The sequence below is a fragment of the Dipodomys ordii genome, unplaced genomic scaffold, assembly GCF_000151885.1.
Source record: "Dipodomys ordii isolate 6190 unplaced genomic scaffold, Dord_2.0 Scaffold17, whole genome shotgun sequence".
In the NCBI taxonomy this organism is placed as follows: domain Eukaryota; kingdom Metazoa; phylum Chordata; class Mammalia; order Rodentia; family Heteromyidae; genus Dipodomys; species Dipodomys ordii.
This window is the reverse complement of record NW_012267233.1, coordinates 16,007,838-16,030,075: the sequence shown is the minus strand read 5'-3', so window position 1 is coordinate 16,030,075 and position 22,238 is coordinate 16,007,838. Positions and strand designations below refer to the sequence as shown.

The following is a 22,238-nucleotide window of genomic DNA, read 5'->3' as shown; positions in this document are numbered from 1 at the left end:
TTTTCATATTTGTTGATAATTTAGATCTGACTTCCACATATGAGAGAAAACGTGGGTATAAGGAAACTGTTCATTTGGGGCTATTTTACGAACAAGAATTCCAAGGCAGATCCTAAACTCACCATTCCCTGAGCGTGCCATTTATTAATTACTTTCCCGGCTCCCTATTTTGTGCTTTCTGTGGTTTATAAATTGTGTTTAACAAAAATCTGTTGTGGTTTTATTGACCAAGAACTTTTCATTATAGGCACAGAAGTCTGTCTCTGTTTTGTTACCAATGTCAATTCAAGAAGAACGTTTTGTTACTTATGTGGGATGTGCTTTTGCTCTGAAGGTAAGCTTCAAAGGGAAGTTTACCAAATGTAAAAGGCCTGCTAATAAACTACTAAATCTTGACAAATAAGATACATTCAAAATCTTTGTAATAAAATTAACTTTGGTTTTGAAAGGAAGCATGAATTATTGTACTTTACAATAGAAAATGCACCTTTACGTATATCATTCAATAAGTTGTCTGAAGTAATTTTTTCAAAGAAGCTCAGGACAAGTTTTGACTACCATGAATTGTAGCTACTTTGATAAAATGATATTTCAGTGTATAATTTTCTTCTTTAAAATCTAATGATGCGGGGGCTGGGAAGGTGGCTCAGTGGTAGAGCACTTGCCTTGCATGCATGAGGCCCTGGGTTCAATTCCTCAGCACCACATAAGCAGAAAAAGCCAGAAGTGGCACTGTGGCTCAAGTGGTAGAGTGCTTGTCTTGAGCTGAAGAGCTCAGGGGCAGTGCCCAGGCCCAGAGTTCAAGCCCAGGACTGGCAAAAAGAAAAAAAATCTAATGATGCGTTCCATAATGGGACAAAATGCTTCCAGGCACGAATTTTGTCTCTGTTCTTCATGGGTAAAAAAGTAACATTCGAGATAAAGTGCTAAAGTTAGAAATTTTGTTTGTCTCCATATTCTTTTCATTCTCTTCTTCCTCTGGCAACTTCTTCCCAGCTTCCCTGTTCTCTGTTGTAGTAGATGAGGCTCTTCCCATGCCTCTCTGTTCCCATCCCATTGTATAGTAATGAATAGGTAGGTCTCTGATTTTCCCATTGAAGAAGGAGTTCCTTGGGGAGAGTCATTGGCTCCTACTTAGATTTTTTTTCCCTTTAACCAAAATAATGCAAACAGGAAGCATGCCTCAGTTTAAACATGTTCCTATAAGTGGCAATCATATGTTTCGACAACATTTAAAAATATTAGGAATGTCTATACCAGAGATAGAAAAAAATAAAGAGAGGAATCATAAAACTTCAATTAAAGTTAGCGAATTACTTAACATTACTTACAAATACCTTTACTTATAAATAAGTCAGATAACCTACAAAACTTTGGGAGAAAGGGTCAGTTATCAAAGAATGTCTTCTGTGTTTTTTAATCTCTTTTAATGAGAGAAAAAGGGAAGGTAAATTAATAGGCATATGACAATTTTACAAGTTTGGTGATTCTGGATGATATGAGAATCTAGTGGTCCTCTAAAGTCACTCTGAAGTCACTTGTAAAATTTATGTACTCTTGTCATCACTGTGTCTTTCTTAAAGAATAAATATTGGTTTCATAATAGGCTTAATACTAATACTTTGTTTTTTGTATGTTGTTTTCAGGCTCTGCAATTTTTGCATAAACTCATATCCCAGATTACCATAGATATATTCTTTATTGATTGGGAGCGACCCAAAGGAAAAGTTCTTAAGGCTGTTGAAGGTAATTGAAATAAACATTTGTACAAGAATTCCCTTTTTACCCTTGCAGAACAAAAATGAAAAAAGATTTTACTAATTTTATCTCTCTTACCAGGTGAAGGTGGTGTTCGGAGTGCCACTGTTCCTGTGAGCATTTGGAGAACGTACTTTGTAGCAAATGAATGGAATGAGATTCAGACTGTGAGAAAAATTAATCCACTCTTTCAAGTACTTACTGTCCTCTTCTTTTTGGAGGTATAAACTGTTTTACAAAATTAAATGCAACTTACTGGTACTTTCTAAATGATAATGTAATTACAACAGTGTTCATGGAAGAGTGTTCTACAGGTTAAAACAATACTAGCAAGTGCTAGTAGTTCACACATGTAATACAGCTACTCAGGAGGCTGAGACCCAGAGCAAAGCCAACTCAAGGAAAAAATGTCTGTGAAACTCATATTTCCAATTAACCAGCAAAAAGCTGGCTCAATTGGTAGAGCACCAGCTTTGAGCAGAAAACAGTAATGAGCAAGAATGCTCAGGCCCTTTAGAAAATTGTAATGCCTTTCTTTTCAATCCTTTTCTCCTTCCCACAAAAGAAAAATCAAAAAATTACAAGTAAGGGGCTGGGAATGTGGCTCAGAGATAGAGTGCTTGCCTAGTATGCATAAAGCCCTGGATTTGATTCCTCGGTACCACATAAACAGAAAAAGCCAGAAATGGCACTGGGCTCAAGTAGTAGCCTTGAGCAAAAGAAACTCAGGTACAGTGCCCAGGTCCTGAGTTCAAGGACTGGCACACACAAAAAAAATTACAAGTAAGTTATGGTAAAATACTTACAACATAAAGCTTCCAAGCTTAACTATTTTTAAGTATATAACTGCACTTGCATGGCTGAGCACAACTCCCACTACCGTTCTTTTCCAGCTCTTCATGCCCTTGTTACCCAAGCTCCTCCTTACCATGATGCTACTTTCTAGCTCCGTGAATCTGATTGCTCTTAAATTCATGGAGTAGCTTTGAAACCACTGGTTTGTATCAGAACTCCCCCACCCCCACCTCGGAACTTACGTAAAATATCGGTGTTCATCTCCCTTAGGGATTATATTTGATTTTATAGCTTTGAGATAAAGCCAGATACAGGAAACCTGACTTACTCATTTATTTTATGGCATGCAGTTTTCATCAAGCACAGGCAAAACAACTAATAATTTTTTTTAATCAAAAAGATTTCAAAACTAAAAGTGGTAAGCCCCCCACACCTGATGCTGTGAAGCTCTGCCAGTCCCATCTTGTAGCAGTTGTGTTTAAATCTCTGTGTGGTCTGCTGAGTATTCCCTCCCCTAGACTTTGTGATAGTATGCCCCCAAAAGCATGGTGAAATTTAATGAAGACTGGAGATTTGTTAAAGGACAGTTGAGCAGCAGCAAGGAAAAATGAATCAAGCATCTGCAGTGCAGCACTGAGCTCTGTGCACTCAAAACATTCATAGTATTCTCCTTGGAACCATGCAACCACAGATACCAAACATCTACTGTGTCTAATCTTTCAAAACTCACTGTCCCCAACGATCCATGTTTTCTCTCCTGTGTTAGAAACAACATAATGATGATATTTTTCAAAAGATTTTTACTGAACACCTACTTTGGACTATGTTCTGCATTAAAACATTATTATACTTATAGTTACCTTATGAATATGGTTGTAATTATAAAAAATAGTATTCTGAGTAGTATTCAGTCCTGAATAGGACAGAAATATACCTGTCACTTATTTGCATTGGTGACATGTACCTAACTATTTGCCTTAATAGGGTTGTGTATGACTTATTAACTCTTACTCTGCCTTCTTTCTTTTCTCTATATTCCTCTTTCTTTTTCTTTTTCCCCTTTCTGTTTTGAATAGAAGAATGTCTGTATCCCCAGGAATTTTGAATATGATTTAAAATACTGCAAACTTCAGTTGAAGTAGTGCTGTTTTTTTAAGTTGACAAGAATTATATACATTTACAGTGTACAATATAAGTTAATATATGTATACATTGTGGAATGGCTAAATCAAGCTAACTAACATACATCTTTTGGGAAGCAATGTTTTTAAAGTCTATTTGATGAATTTAAAGTACTATATGAAAAATAAGTTTTATAATCAATACATTAGATTCATTAAAATCATACTGAGACTTTACAGACGGAAAATGGAACTTTCTACTCCTTTACCTTGAAAAACTAAAGTTACACAAGTTCACAAACAGCAGAAAGAGCTAGATATTTATATTTTTTTCTTTTTACTCCAGGTTGTGGGATTCAAGAATTTAGCATTAATGGACTCATCCTCTAGTCTTTCTAGAAACTCATCAGACTACCTAGCTCCTTACAGCCGCATTTTGAGATATGCAGTGTCTATTGCTCTTTGGCTAGTCATTGGAATTATACAGGTAACAAGAAATAATACTTTTAATTAATACTACCTCTCTATAAGTCTTTACATACTGATTACCTTCAACTGTTGATCCATTTTCTGATTTCTATAGCAGAATGCTTATAGAAACAGTAATAATAATTACTTATAATGAATGAAATTCAGGCACTGTATTAGTTACTTTATACATATTAGCTATTTACCTTTTACATTGATCCTTATAGATAGGCTCATCCTCATTCTACAAGTGAGAAAACTTGAACCTCAGGAAGTTAAACAATTGCTTATAACAATGCAATTAGTAATTGGCTGAACTAGAATTTGAACCCAGGCAGTTTGATTTCAGTATTTACATTGTCAGTAATGTGTGCTCTGAAAGATGTTTCAGAATCTGCAGCTATAGCCCTTTCTCTCTCTCTCTCTCTCTCTCTCTACATATATGTGTGTGTGTGTGTGTGTGTGTGTGTGTGTGTGTGTGTGTGTGTGTGTGTGTGTGTGTGTGTGTGTGTGTGTGTGTATCGCTATTTATTTGTATAGTATAAATTCTTTTTCAAACTTAAAAGAGGGTACTTCTTCAAACCAACAGAGTCCAGGGCAGTCGATAGATGAAGAAATGCTCAAGCAGCAATATCTCAGTTAGTAATTTTAATATTAAATAAGTAATAATACAATACCACCATGGAACAAAGGATGGATTAACTGAATGACATGGTTAAGCAAAATTCTCTCCCTCTACCTCTGATGTATACGTTCAAGGTTGGCCCTTTTTTTTTTTTGTGGTGATACTGAGGTTTGAACTCAGGGCTTTCTGCTTGCTAAGCAGGCACTTTACCACTTAAGCCATACCTCCAACCTATGATTTATACATTCAAATTAGCTCAGGGAAAACTCAAGGGAGTTACAGGAAAATAGAAAAAAGGTCACATTCCAAGGTAGATGACAAAAAGTCAGGAAGGCACATAGCAGTGTGGGTAAGGATCCAGTACATACAGGACTCTGTCTTTTGACAGGAATATTGCAAAAGGTCTAATGCTCATAATCCTGTGTCTTTAAACATAAGATTAAAAAACCCATACAACCAGGGTTTTCCAGTGGTATAATTTATACTTCAAGCACACTGTCAAATCCCCTGCAGCCAGTCGCAGTCCCACAGGCTCTAGGGTTCCCACAAAAGAGCTGGTGAGTAACAAACACAAAAGTAGGACAAATAAATTAGCAGTAAAGTAAGACAGGATCAAGAACATGAATTGTCATGTTTTCATTAATACAATAGTAAGGAAATATATTGTATGTATACCAGTGTACATTGTGACTGTATCACAGATATATCTGGTTGTAAAGAGCTTAAAGGAGTGCACCTAAAACTTTTCAAATTTGGTTAAATATTACAAAAATAAATCAGTATAGACATGGCTGAAATTAAAGAGAACTTTATTTTTCCATGGCAAAGAAGAGCAGAGGTTTAGCAGTACTGGGCTGAAGTGATGGCCTGGTGCTGCCATCAGGACCAGAAGCCAGCTTTACTCTGCTCAGCTCCCTGCTGCATGGAACCCAGGATCCATAACAACTGATGGAGATGGAGGAGGAAGGCGGGAGAGATGATCCTACTTCCCTTGTTTAAGTGTCAGGGCTTGGTCACATGGTCACGCTGAGCTGCACTGGCAGAATGACAGGGGAATGTGGCCCATTCAAAGGACAGGTTTAGTAGTACTAAGGAGAAAGGGGTACCAGCTTACAATCTGAGAAACCACTGTGTAACTGCATTTTTTGCTTCTCACTTCTAAGATTATTCTAAGTATCTTCTTCAGATATCCTTGGGACTTCCTTTATCAACTGGTTATAGTTTCACAGACTTGTCTAAAGCTTAGTCTTTTCAGCTTTTTGGTGATATCCTTTCTTTTTAAACATTGAATGCTGTTGTACAAAGCCAGAACTAATGCTGTGGCTCAAATGGTAGAGCCCCAGCTTTGAGTTCAGCACCAAGCCCTGAATTCAAGCCTCAGTACTGTCATACACATGCAATAAATAAATAAATAAATGTAAAGTGTTTAGGAAAATGTCCTCGATAATCAGCTTCTATAGATGTACTTATTTATTCATTCCCACATTTGAGTACACTGTGTTCTTATTTGGAACTTCTTTCTTCTTAAAATACAATAATGTGGCTATAAAAGAAAATTGAAATCTGGAAGCTAATTAGCATGATTTTGGCTTAATGTTTCAGATTGTGTACTTTGCTGCCTTTTATGAGAGATTCATAGAGGATAAAATTCGACAGTTTGTGGATTTGTGCTCTATGAGTAATGTAAGTACTTTCTGACTTTATTTTGAACCTATTATTTTTTGCCCTTTGAGTGTAATGACTACATTAAGAGAGGTTTTAAAAGTGATTTGGTGTGATTGAATTTTTAGTCTAATTTTCCACTGGCTATTAATTCCAAAGTTGGTTAAAATGAGCTGCCTCAGGTTTTACTTCTTTATTTGCAGTTCTTAATTATGAATTTTTTATGCAGCCAAATAGTTTATTTATCCTATGACTCTTGAAAAATTTTCATACATCAAAATTTCCTCCTTTCTTGAGAAATACCTTTACGTAACTTTTTTTTTCATTTCTTTTTGTTTTGTGATAGTCCTGAGGCTTGAACTCAGTGCCTGGGCACAGTTCCTCAGCTTTATTGTTCAACACAGCTCTACTTTTGGCTTTTTGGTGGTTAATTGGAGATACAACTTTCATATACATTTTTGCCCAGGCTGGCTTCAAACTATGATCCTCAGATCACAACCTCCGGAATAGCTCAGATTATAGGTGTGAGCTACTGGTGCCCAACTTATGTTTACTTTCCAAAAAAATCCTTTTTGTTTTTTATACTTTATTAAACTTTTCCTACGTTTCCCAAGAGTTTAGTCTGTGAGAAGAAGCAAGTTTAAGAAAAACTTGATTTTATTGGTTTGTAGATGAGTTTCTAATTTTCCTTTTTCCTCTTTTTAAAAAAATAGATATCAGTGTTTCTGTTGTCCCACAGATGTTTTGGATATTACATTCATGGTAGATCTGTACACGGGCATGCAGATACGAACATGGAAGAAATGAATGTGAATCTTAAAAGAGAAGCGGTATGAACATTCTTTTTTTTTTTGTAGTCACAAGGCTTAAACTCAGGACCTGGGAACTGTCCCTGGGCTTTTTTGCTTAAGGCTAGCACTCTTCTACTCAAATCACAGCTCCACTTCCAGCTTTTTGGTGATTAATTGAAGGCTGGTTTTGAACCATAGTATCCTAAGTAGCTATGATTACAGATATAAGCCACCAGCACTTGACTTGAATGCTCTATCTTTGTTAATTTGTTGAAGATGCTCTCTTTTCTTAATCTAGGAATTATAACCATATTTTAAACATTCTCATTTTTTTCTTTTTAAAAAATTTTTTGTTATCTTTAAGTGGTTGTACAAAGAAATTCCCTTTCTACAAAACAGTATGTGAATACAAAGTGTCTAACAACATAAAAATTCTCTTTTTTTGGGGGTCCGGTCGTGGGGCCTGAACTCTGGGCCTGGGCGCTGTCCCTCAGCTCTTCAGCTCAAGGCTAGCACTCTACCATTTGAGCCACAGCGCCACTTCTGGCTTTTTTCTTTTTGCTTATGTGATGCTGAGGAATTGAACCCAGGGCCTAAGGCATACAAGGCAAGCGCTCTACCACTGAGCCACCTTCCCAGCCCCAAAAATTCTCATTTTTGAAAGTTATCAAGGTACAGATTCATTACCCTGAACATTGGTAAGAGATAGGAATCTAGTAATATCCAGTAGTTTCTATATGAACTATGTTTTAAGGTAAACAGATAATACATGAAAGGTCTTCATTATAAAAATAAGAGGAATTCTAAATTAGAAAATTACCATTTTGTAATGGTTTGTGGATTAGTGAATGTAGGTCATCTGGATACTAAAACAAGAGAGTAGGGAACTTATGAAGGTTGATATCATCTACATACACTGATTGAGTATGTTTTTATAAGTAAAGATAAGGAAAACTAACATACACTTTCTGACATGATAAAGTAGGAAGTATATGACATCATCCATGAAGTATTCTTGCCTAAGAAAATTGCTCCTAAATATATCTAGATATTGCCACCATTTTCCAGGACATACAAGGAATAGCATGGTAGGAAACATTCAGCCAAATCCAGAGTATCCATTGCATGGAATGACAAGTAGCTCAGTGTCTCCAAATAAATCAGTGGCGTGAAAAAAGGAATAATGGTGATGTTAGGAGAGCTATTATATACTAAGAGAAACTGAAGTAGAAAAACAATTAAATACAATGTGCAGAAATTGTTTGGATCCTGATTCAGATCCTGTAACAAACATCTTTGGAAAAAATCTGAAAAATGTAATGGACTTATATTAAACTAATTAATTTTAGGGTCCTTATTATAAGTTAGAAATTTACAAATGATTTAAATAGCATGATCTGGAGTCTGCTTTAAAATCTAAGGCTGAGTGCAGTGCCTCATAACAGTATGCCTATGTCTTCAATCAGCATGATTTCTTTTATTCTATCCATATGTGTATACCTTAGGAAAAAGACAGGAAATCAAAGACTTTAAAATAACTGTAGCTCTGAAAGTTGAAATTATAGCAATTTTTTGTATCTCTGAAAGTTTCATAAATTCTACACCGTAGCATATATGCTCTTGATCAAGAAAAAAGTCATTTAAAATAAGAGAAAATCAAGCACAGATTAGGTTTAGGAAAAGAAGGAGACTATTAAGTTGGGTAGAGTGATCAACTTTTTGGAAGAACAGTTCATCAATGACAATCAGCTAGATGGTGGGGTTGGTATGGCAAAATGCTATGGATATGTGGTTGTCAGTATTTAAAGGTGACCCAAAATGGATATCTGGTCCATAATATTCACTATTCAGTCCTTCATCACTATGTATGGGTTTTATATTTTGTTTGGTTGGTTGGTTTGGTTGGGGTTTTTTGTTTGTTTTTTTGTTTTTTGTTTTTGGAATTCAAGTGGTTAGATAATGAAAAGACCATTTGCAATTATAAATCTAGATAATTCTAAGACTAGACTTTTGAGCATACATTAGTGAGTAATGAGATTAATCATAAAACCAAGAATATCAATGTACAATGATCTTAGTTGTTTTTTTTCTTTTTTAAGTAGAACAGAGTGAAGGAGATGATATAGAGATCTGAAGAGAAGTATGTTTTACAAAAAAGTAGAACTTGGTAAAAATCTGGAAGAAAATAGGGTCCTTGGATAATATTGTCTCAAATACAGGGTCACCAAATTTTACTAGGCTTCTGAGTCTTATAATGTATAACAACTAAAAGAACAATGTTTTATTTTCTTTTTGAGATAGGCAATTTTTTTAATTTTTTAAAATTTAAATCCTTTATCTTTTCAGGAAAATTTGTGTAGCCAGAGAGGTTTGGTACCCAACACAGATGGTCAGACTTTCCAGATTGCAGTTTCTAGCCAGATGAGACAACACTATGACAGAATTCATGAGATATTAACAAGGGTTTGTATAAAGTACATTTCAGACATATTTTGTCAGTATTTAATATTATTAAATACCAAGAATGTAAGACATATTATGATTTTTTGTTTCTCTTTTTATATTAGAAAAATGGCCCTGCAAGATTATTGAGTTCATCAGCAAATACTTTTGAGCAAAGTATAAAAGCATATCATATGATGAATAAATTTCTGGGCTCTTTCATCGATCATGTATGTATGTCAACATTTGTATTTAAGTTAGGATTGAATGCACTTTTTAAAAAAGTTAAGTGGGAATTATATCTTTAATATATATGGTCTTGCTGGGTGCTAATGGCTCATGCCTATAGTCCTGTCTACTCAGGAAGCAGAGGAGATCTAAGGATCACAGTTTGAAGCTAGCCCTGGCAGGAAAGTCAATGAGACTCCAATTAACCAGCAAAAAGCTGGAACTGGAGTTGTGACTGAAGTGGTAGAGCACTAGCCTTAAGCAAAAAAGCTCAGGAATAGTATCTAGGTCCTGAGTTCAAGCTCCAGGACTAACACATATACAAACACACACACCACAAACACATGAGTGCAGGCACACATACAATATAATCATCAACAGTTTGGTTTAGGAATAAAGTTAGATTATATGAAAGACAACAGGCCAACAATCCCTTCTTCATGTTTGGTTTTGTTTAGTATACCATGTATGCTGATATAGATGCCTACAAGTACAGATTTGTCAGGGACAGAAAGGAGAATACAGATCAAGCTAGACAGACAAAAGCCATCGTAAAAGATGACATAGATAAGTTTTGAACTGGGTCTTAAAGAAAAAGATAAACAGCTGTTTGATCAAAGGAGAGGGTTAAGGGAAATATTAAGCCTATTATTTTATGTGTCTATTAGTAAATGGTGATTCTCTTAAAATAGGTCTGTATTAAGATTTGTTAGCACATTACCATGCTAATAAACATAGATATCATTGAAGTGTGCCAAGCAGATTTTTTTTAAACTGGATAAATTATTCTGATAGTATGGTATAACCTGAGTTACATAGATGACTTTATTACTCATTATTGTCTTCCCTGTATTATTACTTGTTAATAACTTTATTACTTATTATTGTATTATTTTTGTATACCTGAAAGGCATGTTATAAGTGATTTTAAGCATATCAGATCCTAAATACTATTGTTGGCAATTAAATTTGAAGCTAGTTCTAAAGCAATAGTAATATGTCAGGTAGCAGAAAAAAATATAAAAGATACAACAAGAAAGCAGAATTTCATGACCAGTAGACCTCAAAAAGATAGTCCTAAAACAGATTTTGTTATAAATCCTAGTATAGTAAATTCATTTTACAAAACAGATTTTCCTTGTGTACTTTCATATTTCCTACTTCTGATTTTTTATTAGTTGGAAAGCCCTTACTTCACTATTTTCTTACATGATACTTCTCATTTTAGGTTCATAAGGAAATGGATTACTTTATAAAAGATAAGTTGCTTCTTGAAAGAATTCTTGGAATGGAGTTCATGGAACCAATGGAAAAAAGCATCTTTTACAATGGTATCCTTCAAATGCTCATATACTCTTTTCAAAGTTTGAGAGGAAAAGTACTATAATTATTTTTCCTGTGATTTCTAAAATTTCATCTGAAAACAAAGGACACATAATATCTTCATGAAACTAGTAGTCGTTTTCTGTGTTCCATTTTATTATGTCAGGTAGCAGAAAAAAATACAAAAGATTCAACAAGAAAGCTGAATTTCATGATCAGTAGGCCTCAAAAAGAGTAAAGTAACATAAAATTCAGATTTTACTACAATGTATATTCAGTAAGAAATAGGAAACACTTAAAGAAAAAAAAATAACATTTGATGCCAGGCACCAGGGCTCATACCTATAACATGAGCTGTTCAGGAGGCTGAGATCTGAGGATCACAGTTCAAAACCAAGGAAGTTCAGGGCTGAAGTAAAGCTGTGGCTCAAGTGGTACAGCACTAGCCTTTAAGCAGAAAAGCTCAGGGATAGTGCCCAGTCCCTGACTTCAAGTCCCAAGAGCAGCGCGCACGCGCGCGCGCACACACACACACACACACACACACACTCTAAATTTAATCTTTAAAACATGTTTTTCTTTTTTTTTCTTTTTGCTTGAAATCTGGGCTTGGTGCTCTCCCATTTAATTTTTTACTCTCCCATGTTCTTCAAAATCACTGGAATATTGATTAAACTTGGTTTTATAAACACCAGAAAGGTAGCATATATGCCAGTTGTAATGTGACTAGCAACCTGGTATATAGGTTGGTAAGAATGATACTGATCTACAGTGTCCTGACTTACATATATTGTGTCCATGTGTGACTTACATATATTGTGTCCATGTGTCTTGCATGGCAGATGAGCCAGTCCTGAGAGACACTGGCCAATAGTCCCTTCTCCATTGTTTGGTCTTGTGTTGTACACCATGTGTGCTGACATAGCTGGCTACAGTACAGATTATGCCAAGGAGAGAAAGGAGAATACAGATCAAGCTAGTCAGAGAAAAACCACCAGCCCGGCGCTAGTGGCTCACGCCTGTAATCCTAGCTACTCAGGAGGCTGAGATCTGAGGATCGCGGTTCAAAGCCAGCCCGGGCAGGAAAGACTGTGAGACTCCTATCTCCAATAAACCACCAGAAAACCGGAAGTGGCGCTGTAGCTCAAGTGGTAGAGCGCTCGCCTTGAGCTGAAGAGCTGAGGGACAGCGCCCATGCCCAGAGTTAAAGCCCCATGACCGACAAAAAAAAAAAATTCTTCCCGAGAAAAGCCACCAAAGGCAACATGAATAAATTTTGAACTTTGTCTTAGAGGAAAAAAACAAACAACTATTATTTATTTAGTTAGCTAGGATTACAGGTGTGAGCCACCACCGCCCAGCTAACCAGCTATTTTATCAAAGAAGAGGGTTAAGGAAAATATTAAGTATATTATTAAACTTTTTTCTAAAAACATTGATTTTGCATAATGGAAACTTGTTAAAAATCACTTTACAGATTTTATATAGCTTAATCTGAAGTGGGACACAGTATAAGAAGAGTGCTCCAATGGTAAAGAGGACAGATACCATATCCCAAACATTTTTTCTGACATGTTAGGGAGTTTCTCTTTATCCTGTAAACAAGAATTAAATTTTGCCCTGCTAGATGTCTACATTGATCCATGGAAGTATAGAAAAATGACTTCTCTTATTTCTAATTCCATCATTCTTAATATATAAATGTATATTTCAATTATAGGTACACACACACAGGCTTATGCCTATAAACCTAGCTACCCAGACACACACACACACACACACACACACAGGCTTATGCCTATAAACCTAGCTACCCAGACACACACACACACACACACACACACACACACACAGGCTTATGCCTATAAACCTAGCTACCCAGACACACACACATACACAAACAGGCTTATGCCTATAAACCTAGCTACCCAGACACACACACATACACACACACACACACACACACACGAGGCTTATGCCTACACACACACACACACACACACACACACACACGAGGCTTATGCCTACACACACATACACACGAGGCTTATGCCTACACACACACACACACACACACACACACACACACACGAGGCTTATGCCTATAAACCTAGCTACCCAGGAAGCTAAGACTTCAGTATGGTAGTTAGAAGCCATTGAGGACAGAAAAGACTGAGATTCCATCTCCAAAATAATCAGCGAAATGCCAGACTAGAGGCAGCCTCAAGTGGGTAGAGCACCAGTCATGAACCAGAAAGCTAAACAAGACTTCAAAACCCTGAGTTTAAGCCCCAGTACTGGTACTGTCTCCACCCCCCCAACCCCCCCGCCAAAAAAATTATAATATGAAAAGTGATGATCATGGTCATTCTGGCCAAAAAGCAAGACCTTATTGAAAGATAGCTAAAGCAAAAAGGATTAGGGCATGGCTTAAGTGGTACATTGTCTTTCTAGTATGTACAAGGCCCTGAGTTTAGACCCTAGTACCTCCCCTCCCCCTCCTGCCCCCACATACACACCAAAAAAAGAAAAAAACAAAGTAGAGGAAGGAAAGAAGAGGAGGGGAAAGAAAGTGAGGGGAGAAAGAGAAAAAGAATATAAGGATATTCATTAACTGGCCTTTGGAAAATACTGATTATATGCTTAACACTACTAGCGATTTTAATTTCTAATACACATCATGATTTTTTAACAGATGAAAGTTATTCTTTCAGCAGTATGCTATATTATGGAAATGAAGCCACCCTTCTTACTTTTGATCTGTTATTCTTCTGTGTTGTGGATTTGGCTTGCCAAAATTTTATTTTAGCAGCCTTTCTTACATACCTACAACAAGAGGTAAGTTTAATTTTTTTTCTGGGCTTATTTAAAAAGGAATATCTTGGAGAAATAGGTATTTATTTCCTAGCGGAGAGTAGCATCACTGACTTACAGTAGGAATTTGCTTAGGATATAACTAACCCTAGCATAAGAAGGAATGACAGGTCAGTTGGCCACATTCTGCACTCTGACCTTTAAGTCAGTGAAATGCTAGGGTGGGGGGCATAAATTGCTTGGTGAGTGAACAAAATCTGGTAGGAAGATAATCTAACTACCAGTTTCCTAGATACCAGAAATGAACACTAATGACGGTTCTATTCTCACTGGAGATGTAGCTCAGAGATCAGCACTCCAAAGTCCCTTCAGCTTGTATCTCAGGTATCCCTCCTGTGTGGATAATAAGTAACTAGGGATGAAATCTCTGAAATAGTTTAAGGGAGACAACTCAGTGTTTGAATTGTGAATGTACCCAAATATTCTCCACTGTGTCAAAGAAGTATATGTCAATAGCATGCAATTTATCAGCCTTGTTAGAGATTTAGAATTATGAACATATTCTGTCCCTATGAGGTAGATTCTTTTAACGCTTTTATAGCTTACAAGAATTAGAAGAAAATTGCCTTTCCAAATATTTTGTGAAGACAAAGAGAGTTGCATTATTAACTCATAAAAATATTTTTAAATGAATTTTACATTGATTTTGATATTATGTAAAATGATGTCTCTAATGAGGGTCTTCAAATAATTTTATGTGTCACTATAGGATTCTAGATGTCTAATACATGAAAAGAAACAGTTGATTTTAATTAGATATTTTAGTGATGTACATATTTAATTTTCTTTATAAATATTTCATTATACTTGTTTTAATTTTCCAGGTGTTCAGATTTATTCGTAACACAGTAGGACAAAAGAATTTGGCAACCAAGACATTGGTGGATCAAAGATTTCTGATTTAATTTATTTACTAGGTAGTTTAAAGACTCGGTATAATGTGACAAGAAAAAAGTCTTACTAGTTTGCCATATTTTAAAAAATTTTAATACAAATTATTCTGTTTTTTAACCAAAAGATGTATTTTTATAGCTTGTAAAAATATGATGTGAGGGACGGGGAAAAATATGATGTGTCATGGTATAAAATATTGTTTCACATTATTTGGTATATACTTCACTAAATAACAAACTACCACTAACAGTGGGGCAACAGTATAAACATCGCTTTCAGCAAAACATATTTAGTAATAACCAAACTCATCCCCATCATTTGTCAAACTACCACTGACAGTGGGGCAACAATATAAACATCGCTTTCAGCAAAACATATTTAGTAATAACCAAACTCATCCCCATCATTTGTCTCTGTAGATAATTTCAAAGCTGTGTTTGCCTACATTTCCTCACAATTGGCAAAATAATTAGATTCTACGTTTAAGACTAGCTTTCAGTTCAATATTTTCTATTTACATTTATGGGTAAATAAATATTGACAGATATATTGTCAATTTGCATTGAACTTTTGAATTGTGTTATTGCTGACTCAGTTTACCTCATTCTTCCTGCCCACCCTATTGATCTATTGGGCAATGCTGAGATTCTCTGTCAGATATCTCACAAACAGTGCCATTCATTCCACTGCACACCTGAGCTGGAAGGTTACAATATTCTTTCCAAGAAGCGTGTCTGCATATCTAATACATACATTTATTCTACTAGAATGTGTAGTGTTTTTTCCTCATGTAGGTTTTTTTACACTTTTAATTTCTTAGTATTTTAAGAATACTCTTTCAAAGTTATGCTGTTCAATTATGTTTAAAGATTATAAATAACTAAAGTATCATGTCAGATTGACAAGGACACTTACTCAAAGCATTAGGCTTCATTTTTTTAATATGAAAGAAATTTGGGTTAAAATATGGTTATCATATAGCTAATAATTTTTCACATTTTTTTCTTTAACATACACCCTTAATTCTTTTCATAGTCTCCTGTATACTTGACAGCCTTCAACATGATGGTCATAAACTACCAAAACATTTCTTACTGCTTTCTACATTGATGCTGTATCAATACTTAAGTACAATGCAATATAAATACTGTTTATATTTATGAATTGAAAATGCATAATAAAGCATTTGGAGTTTGGTTTCTTGTTTGATGAATGAGCTAGCATTCAGGGATAGGGCAGGACGCCATTACCAGAGCTGAGTCTGTCACTGCTCCCTGGATCTTCAGGGTCAATGAGGAGACAAAGAGAGGAAGAGTCAATAAAGTCTTTGAAACTCTGCAGAGACAAATAAGTATATCTGTATCAGCATAGATTTTTCAAGCATCCATTCAGGAGCATATGAATGAAATTTAGGCCTTATTTATTCATGATAATTTCCTATGAGTGGAAATGTTTTTAAATGGCAAAATTTAAAATAGATAATCAGGTGGCCCATTTGCTGATAAATGGAAGCAGAGAAGATATTCAAAATCATTCTAAATTAGTTTTGAACAGTATTACTTTGTATTTTGGTTAAATACAAAGTTAAATAGTGTGTTCAGATTTTCACACACTGTCCACTCCTTTGCTCACATTGTACAATTTAAATTCTAGATCCATAATTTTCCACCAAGTCTATTACCTTTTGCCAACTTAAGTAGCTCCCGTCTCTAATTTTAATGATTGCCTAGAAATATTTGCTGGCTGTCTTCATCATTTCATTTCATAATGACACAAACTCTACAGAGGGTCATTTAAGCTACTGTGCACTCTGTATCCACCTTCAAAATATTCTGCAGACAAGCCTGTTAGGAGAGATTGATGAGCTTGATGTGCTTGCTCCTGTGGTATTTGCTGGCCTTCATGCAAGGAAAGCATTCCCACTTCATCTTCCCAGAGCTTGTAAGCATGGAGCATGTGTCCTGCTTGTTGTCTGTAAATACTGGACAGTATTACCTGAGGGAGAATTAATTTAAGTTATAGGTCAGTGAGCAGTATGACTTACTAGGGACTGTTCAGGTTTAGTCATACAAACCTGAGTCATTTGGCTTTAAAGAAAAGTTTTTGTCCCTCTTAGGTGCTTTTGGATTATGGATCAAGCTATTTGACATAGAGTTTCATTCTGATGTCTATAAGGGAAATAATACCCTTCATTTGCTACTCAAGTAGTTGTGAAAAAGTGTATATTAAAGTATGCTGGGGCTGGGAAGGTGGCTCAGTGGTAGAGTGCTTGCCTTGCATGTATGAGGCCCTGGGTTCGATTCTTCAGCACCACATAAGCAGAAAAAGCCAGAAGTGGCGCTGTGGCTCAAGTGGTAGAGGGGTAACCTTGAGCTGAAGAGCTGAGGGACAGTGCCCAGGCCCAGAGTTCAGGCCCACAACCGACAAAAAAAATAATAATAATAATAAAATAAACAATAAAGTATGCTTACAACAGGAGACTGAGGGTGTAGCTTAGTCATAGAAAAGACAAACAACTCAATAGGAAAATGAGCGAAGAGAGTTTCCAAATGACTTGATTATATGACAAAGTAATTTTATCAATCATCATGAAAATGCAAATTATACCACTAGGAAACCACCCAAACAGCTAAAATAACGTAAACTATGTATTGTTGGAAGTGTGCACAGATGAACTTTTAAGGATGAGTAGAGTGTATCTGTAAGTTTCTACTGGGCTGTTGGCAAATCTTAAGAGATATGAAGCCGATCTTGTGTGTTAACCCAGCAACGACAGCAGATGGCAGTAGAGTGCACACTAAGCGTTTTGAGGACTGGGCTCAACACTCCTATGTAAATCAGCTCTGGCAGAGCTCCCACTGCCGCAGATCCGCAGATCCCGGAGAAACTACTCTTCCTACCCTCTCTCTCTTCCCTCCCTTGACACCTCTCGGCTGTCTCTCCCTTTACAGCCCAGAGTGCTGGGCCACTCAGATAACTTGGTGCTATCTTTCTAATCTAGTTTGGAAATTGAATGAAAAAATTAGAAATATACTGTCATTTATCTCCTTGGGAAGAGTACCTCAGAAAAAAGGAGCAAATTATCTAATGATTATGGAGTTCTCCATTTCTTATTTTAATAAACTGTATATTTACATGAAAATCTAAAATCAAGCTATTGTCCATAGTACGTAATATCCTTATGACATTTCCTATATGACATTTTCTTATATACCATGATTCACATTGTCATAATGTAACATACATGTCATGTTATTATATGTTACATATTTTAATGTTCCAACTTTAAACTTTATCAAAAGTCAATATAGGAGCTGGGAAGGTGGCTTAGTGGTAGAGTGCTTGCCTTGCATGCATGAGGCCCTGGGTTCAATTCCTCAGCACCACATAAGTAGAAAAAGCTGGAAGTGGTGCTGTGGCTCAAGTGGTAGAACACTAGCCTTGAGCTGAAGATCTGAGGGACAGCATCCAGGCCCAGAATTCAGGCTCTATGACCGACAAAAAAAAAAAAAAAAGGTCAATATAGTTTCAGCAACCATGAAACCCACTTCCTTTAAAGTTTAAGACTAAAGCCTCCATATTAAGCAACATTATAAATGTTTTCTCAAATGTACAAGTATGCATGCATACTTTACATAGTATTTGTACTTCTTGAACTCAGAGCCTTGAACTTGTTTGGTGCTCTAACAGTTAAGCCACACTCACCGTAGCTTTAGCTAGTTATTTTCAAGATAAAATCTCATGGAATTTTCTGCCCATGCTGGCTTCCAACCTTGATCTTAGCTTCCTCAATAGCTAGGATTACAGGCATGAGCCACTGGTGCCCAAAAACGTAAATTTTTTTTAATTTCTTGTATTCATTCTCATACCAGAAACAAAAGAAAAAGAGTCACTTGATCTAAGAGAGCTGTGGACCTGCTACTGGGTCCTGGTCTCTTACAAGGTACCCCTAATTTGGATCTGTTTCTTTCCCTTTGGGGGACAGTGGAATTTACCTATAACATCACAAACTATTTTGAATTGTTAATGCACCTTCATCATAACTATTTGAACATATATAAACAACTTACTTATACACACTTTCCAACCATAAATCTTTTGTTTTTACAAATGACATAGCAAATAGGAACAAGATTTTTCACTAAAGATTTCCACCACTACTCTTCATATTAGACACCCGAGCACAACTATGTAACAGAAAAAGAATCTCCTAAGTCATGAGTACCTGGAGCGGTTCTGCACTCTTCATTGATGGGAAGGCCAGGTGTGTGGCCACTGTCTTATCCCAGGGGTCTGCGACACATCTGGAAGGAAGGAGTGACAGGCAGGTATTTTAGTTAGGGTTACTATCTGTATAATGAGGAGCCCCTAGGTAAGGTCTTATGCTGTCCTAACTGTGTGTTCCTCTCAAGCATAATTTATAAATATATATTCAGAGGTTTGCAAGTACCAGGTGCTGAGCTAGGTGCTGAGGATGTATACATGGATAATATATGGCCTCTACTTTCATAGAGCTTAATAATTGAATGGAAAAGAATGAACAACAAGTAAGTACAAGAACACTAAGCACTTCGGTAACAAAGCACCACAATTGAAGGCATAATGCCACATACAAAATTATCTTTTTGTTTGTTTGTTTTTGTTTGTTGTGGGGCTTGAACTCTGGGCCTGGATGCTGTCCCTCAGCTCTTCAGCTCAAGGTGAGCACTCTACCACTTGAGCCATAGCACCACTTCCAGTTTTTTTAGTGGTTAATTGGAGATAAGAGTCTCACAGACCTTCCTACCTGGACTGGCTTTGAAACACGATCCTCAGATCTCAGCCTCCTGAGTAGCTAGGATTATAGGCATGAGCTACGGCTGCCTGGCTATGAAATTATCTTACAGGGCCAGAAACAGACTTTAGTAGACTAAACTCAAGAAATCAGCAAAATTTGGCTTTACCTTGGATTACATAGCTAGCTGAATATGGCTGGACACACTGATCAGTTCTCATTTAGTCTCTCTCAAAGCCATCATTACACACAAATCGATGGATCCTTATCTAGAAGGAGGAAAAACCGAGCTCAGAACACAAAGCCAAAGGCAATCATCTGAACCTGCTCCTTGCTGGGGTCAGCTGTTGGTTCCTGCACGGCTCCACATTGACCCCTGCCTAGTGCAGCCAGTTTTGTGAAGAACTAAGGAACAGAACAGCTGGAGGCAGGCCAGGGCATTAAAAAAAAAAATAGCTTAAAAATGAGTCACAGAGCTGTGTTTCCTCTTAGGTCACTTACTGAGCTTTAGAATTCAAGCCAACTCTGGTCAGAAAAAATTGTAGCCAATGTTGACATGGCACTTTGTTTCCTAGCACTTAATAAACATGCACTGCCTTTTCATGCATGCCTTAAAAAATTAGTGCTGGGGATGGAACCCAAGGTCCTGTGTATGTTACACATAATGTTTTATCACAGAGCTATACTTTGGCCCTAAATGGACGTTTTAACTATTTCTGTGATTTACTTGGCCACCTCAATTCTGACCTTTCCTCAAAAAAGTAAAGGGATATGAAGATTTCAGAAATGCATGTGACTTCTTTTAGTACTTGACATGAATCAAAGTAGAACTTCAAACCTATTCCTCTTGTTTTCTCAGTTCCCCTTGATTATCATAAAGCTATAAAAAGGGAAGAATGAATTGCAGCTTGGACCAAAAGCTTTGAATTCTGAAAGACTTAGTTCTGAATTTCCCACATCTCTGCTTCCTGTTGTGTGGTCCTCAGCAACCCTTCCATCTCTATGAACCTTTTCCTTATTCATGGAACCCCATAACACCTGCTACAAGATGGGGGAATGGAAGGAGATAACAGGAATAAAGTCGTCAGCCACATGCCTGGACTAGGTTAAGTGAGCAACAGATGAGCGTGGCATTGTGGCTGACCTACTATTTTGATAACCACAAAACAAATAACCATAAATGTCCCTATAAAGCTAGCACACTACCACTTTGAGCAACAGCGCTACTTCTAGATTTTGAGAGCATGAGAGGCCTCTAATACTAGATCATTTAAATGGAAACGATCTCCATGATAGTAGAGACAACCCATGAGGGTGAATGAGGCATCTCTTTGGACTGGTAAGTGAAAGCATCTATCTTAGAAAGTACTCAGAGAGTCCATGGGGACAAAGGAATGGCCCCGATTATAAGGTGTAAATTTAACTTAAAGAGGAAGTTTGGAAATTTAAACAAGAAGTTTGTTGAAAAACATTTTCAACAGTTGAAAAAAGTAGCTTCTATTATAGTGGGAAATTTCCACTCTCAAGAAACAATTTGGCCAACTGAGTTTTAATTTGCTAATAGAAAACTTTTTTTTTTTTTCTTCTGTGCGTCTTCTTTCAGAGCCTTGCCCAGTACTCTTGTATGTGTGGCTATAAAGTGCCATCCTCTTACTTCTGCCTCCTGAGTAGCTTACATTACAAAACATGTGCCACTATGTCCAGTATTCCCTCCTATCTTCCTTCTTTCCTTCCATGATAATAGAGATAGCCCATGTAGGTGAACTAGACATTTCTTTGGCCTTTTTAAGTGAAAGCATCCTAGAAAGGACTCACACAAGGACATAGTGTGTCCTTTCTGTGTGAGAAGACTTCTTTCCTTCCTCCCTTCCCCTTCTCAACCCTTCCCTCCTCCTTTCCTTCCTTCCATCTTGCCTTCCTTCCTTGGTTTGTTTCTTCTTTGGGTGTTTTGATACAGGGTCTCACTATATAGCCCAGGCTGGTGTGCTGGAACTTCTGCATTGTCCAGGCTGGCTTTAGACTCAAGATCCTCCTTCTTCAGCCTCCTCATTATTGGGATTACAGATGTGTGCCAATACTCAGTTCAAGAATCCTACATTTCTTAGAATTGCTATAATCAAGAACTCTAACAACAGATGCTAGAAGGGATATGGACAGAAGGGAACCCTATTGTACTGTTGGTGGAAGTGTAAACTTGTTCAACCACGTTGGAAAGTAGTATGGAGGTTCTTCAAAAGATTCCACATAGAGCTCCCCTATGACCCAGCAATCCCACTTTGGGCATTTACCCAAATGATCTCAAACATGACCATACTAAAGCTACCAGCACAACTATGTTTATTGCAGCATTATTTACCATAGCTAAGATATGGAACCAACCCAGATGCACCTCAGTAGATGAATGGATCAAGAAAATGTGGTATATATACACAATGGAATTCTATGCCTCCATCAGAAAGAATGACATTGCTCCATTTGTTAGG

At 36.7% G+C, this 22,238-nt stretch overlaps 1 protein-coding gene across 2 annotated transcripts in view; it reads left to right on the top strand.

Moving 5' to 3' along the window:
• Tmem67 (transmembrane protein 67) overlaps positions 1-15,266 on the top strand; it is a 52,268-nt gene extending 37,002 nt beyond the window's left edge. For both annotated transcript variants that reach the window (XM_013012591.1, XM_013012590.1), the window contains 11 exons: positions 248-334; positions 1,647-1,746; positions 1,840-1,979; positions 4,021-4,161; positions 6,370-6,450; positions 7,143-7,259; positions 9,567-9,683; positions 9,788-9,892; positions 11,119-11,221; positions 13,909-14,051; positions 14,912-15,266. In XM_013012591.1, the coding sequence (XP_012868045.1) occupies positions 248-334; positions 1,647-1,746; positions 1,840-1,979; positions 4,021-4,161; positions 6,370-6,450; positions 7,143-7,259; positions 9,567-9,683; positions 9,788-9,892; positions 11,119-11,221; positions 13,909-14,051; positions 14,912-14,992 (1,215 nt within the window). In that variant the 3' untranslated portion in view covers positions 14,993-15,266. The remainder of the gene's footprint in view (positions 1-247; positions 335-1,646; positions 1,747-1,839; positions 1,980-4,020; positions 4,162-6,369; positions 6,451-7,142; positions 7,260-9,566; positions 9,684-9,787; positions 9,893-11,118; positions 11,222-13,908; positions 14,052-14,911) is intronic.
• Positions 15,267-22,238: the final 6,972 nt, after the last annotated feature.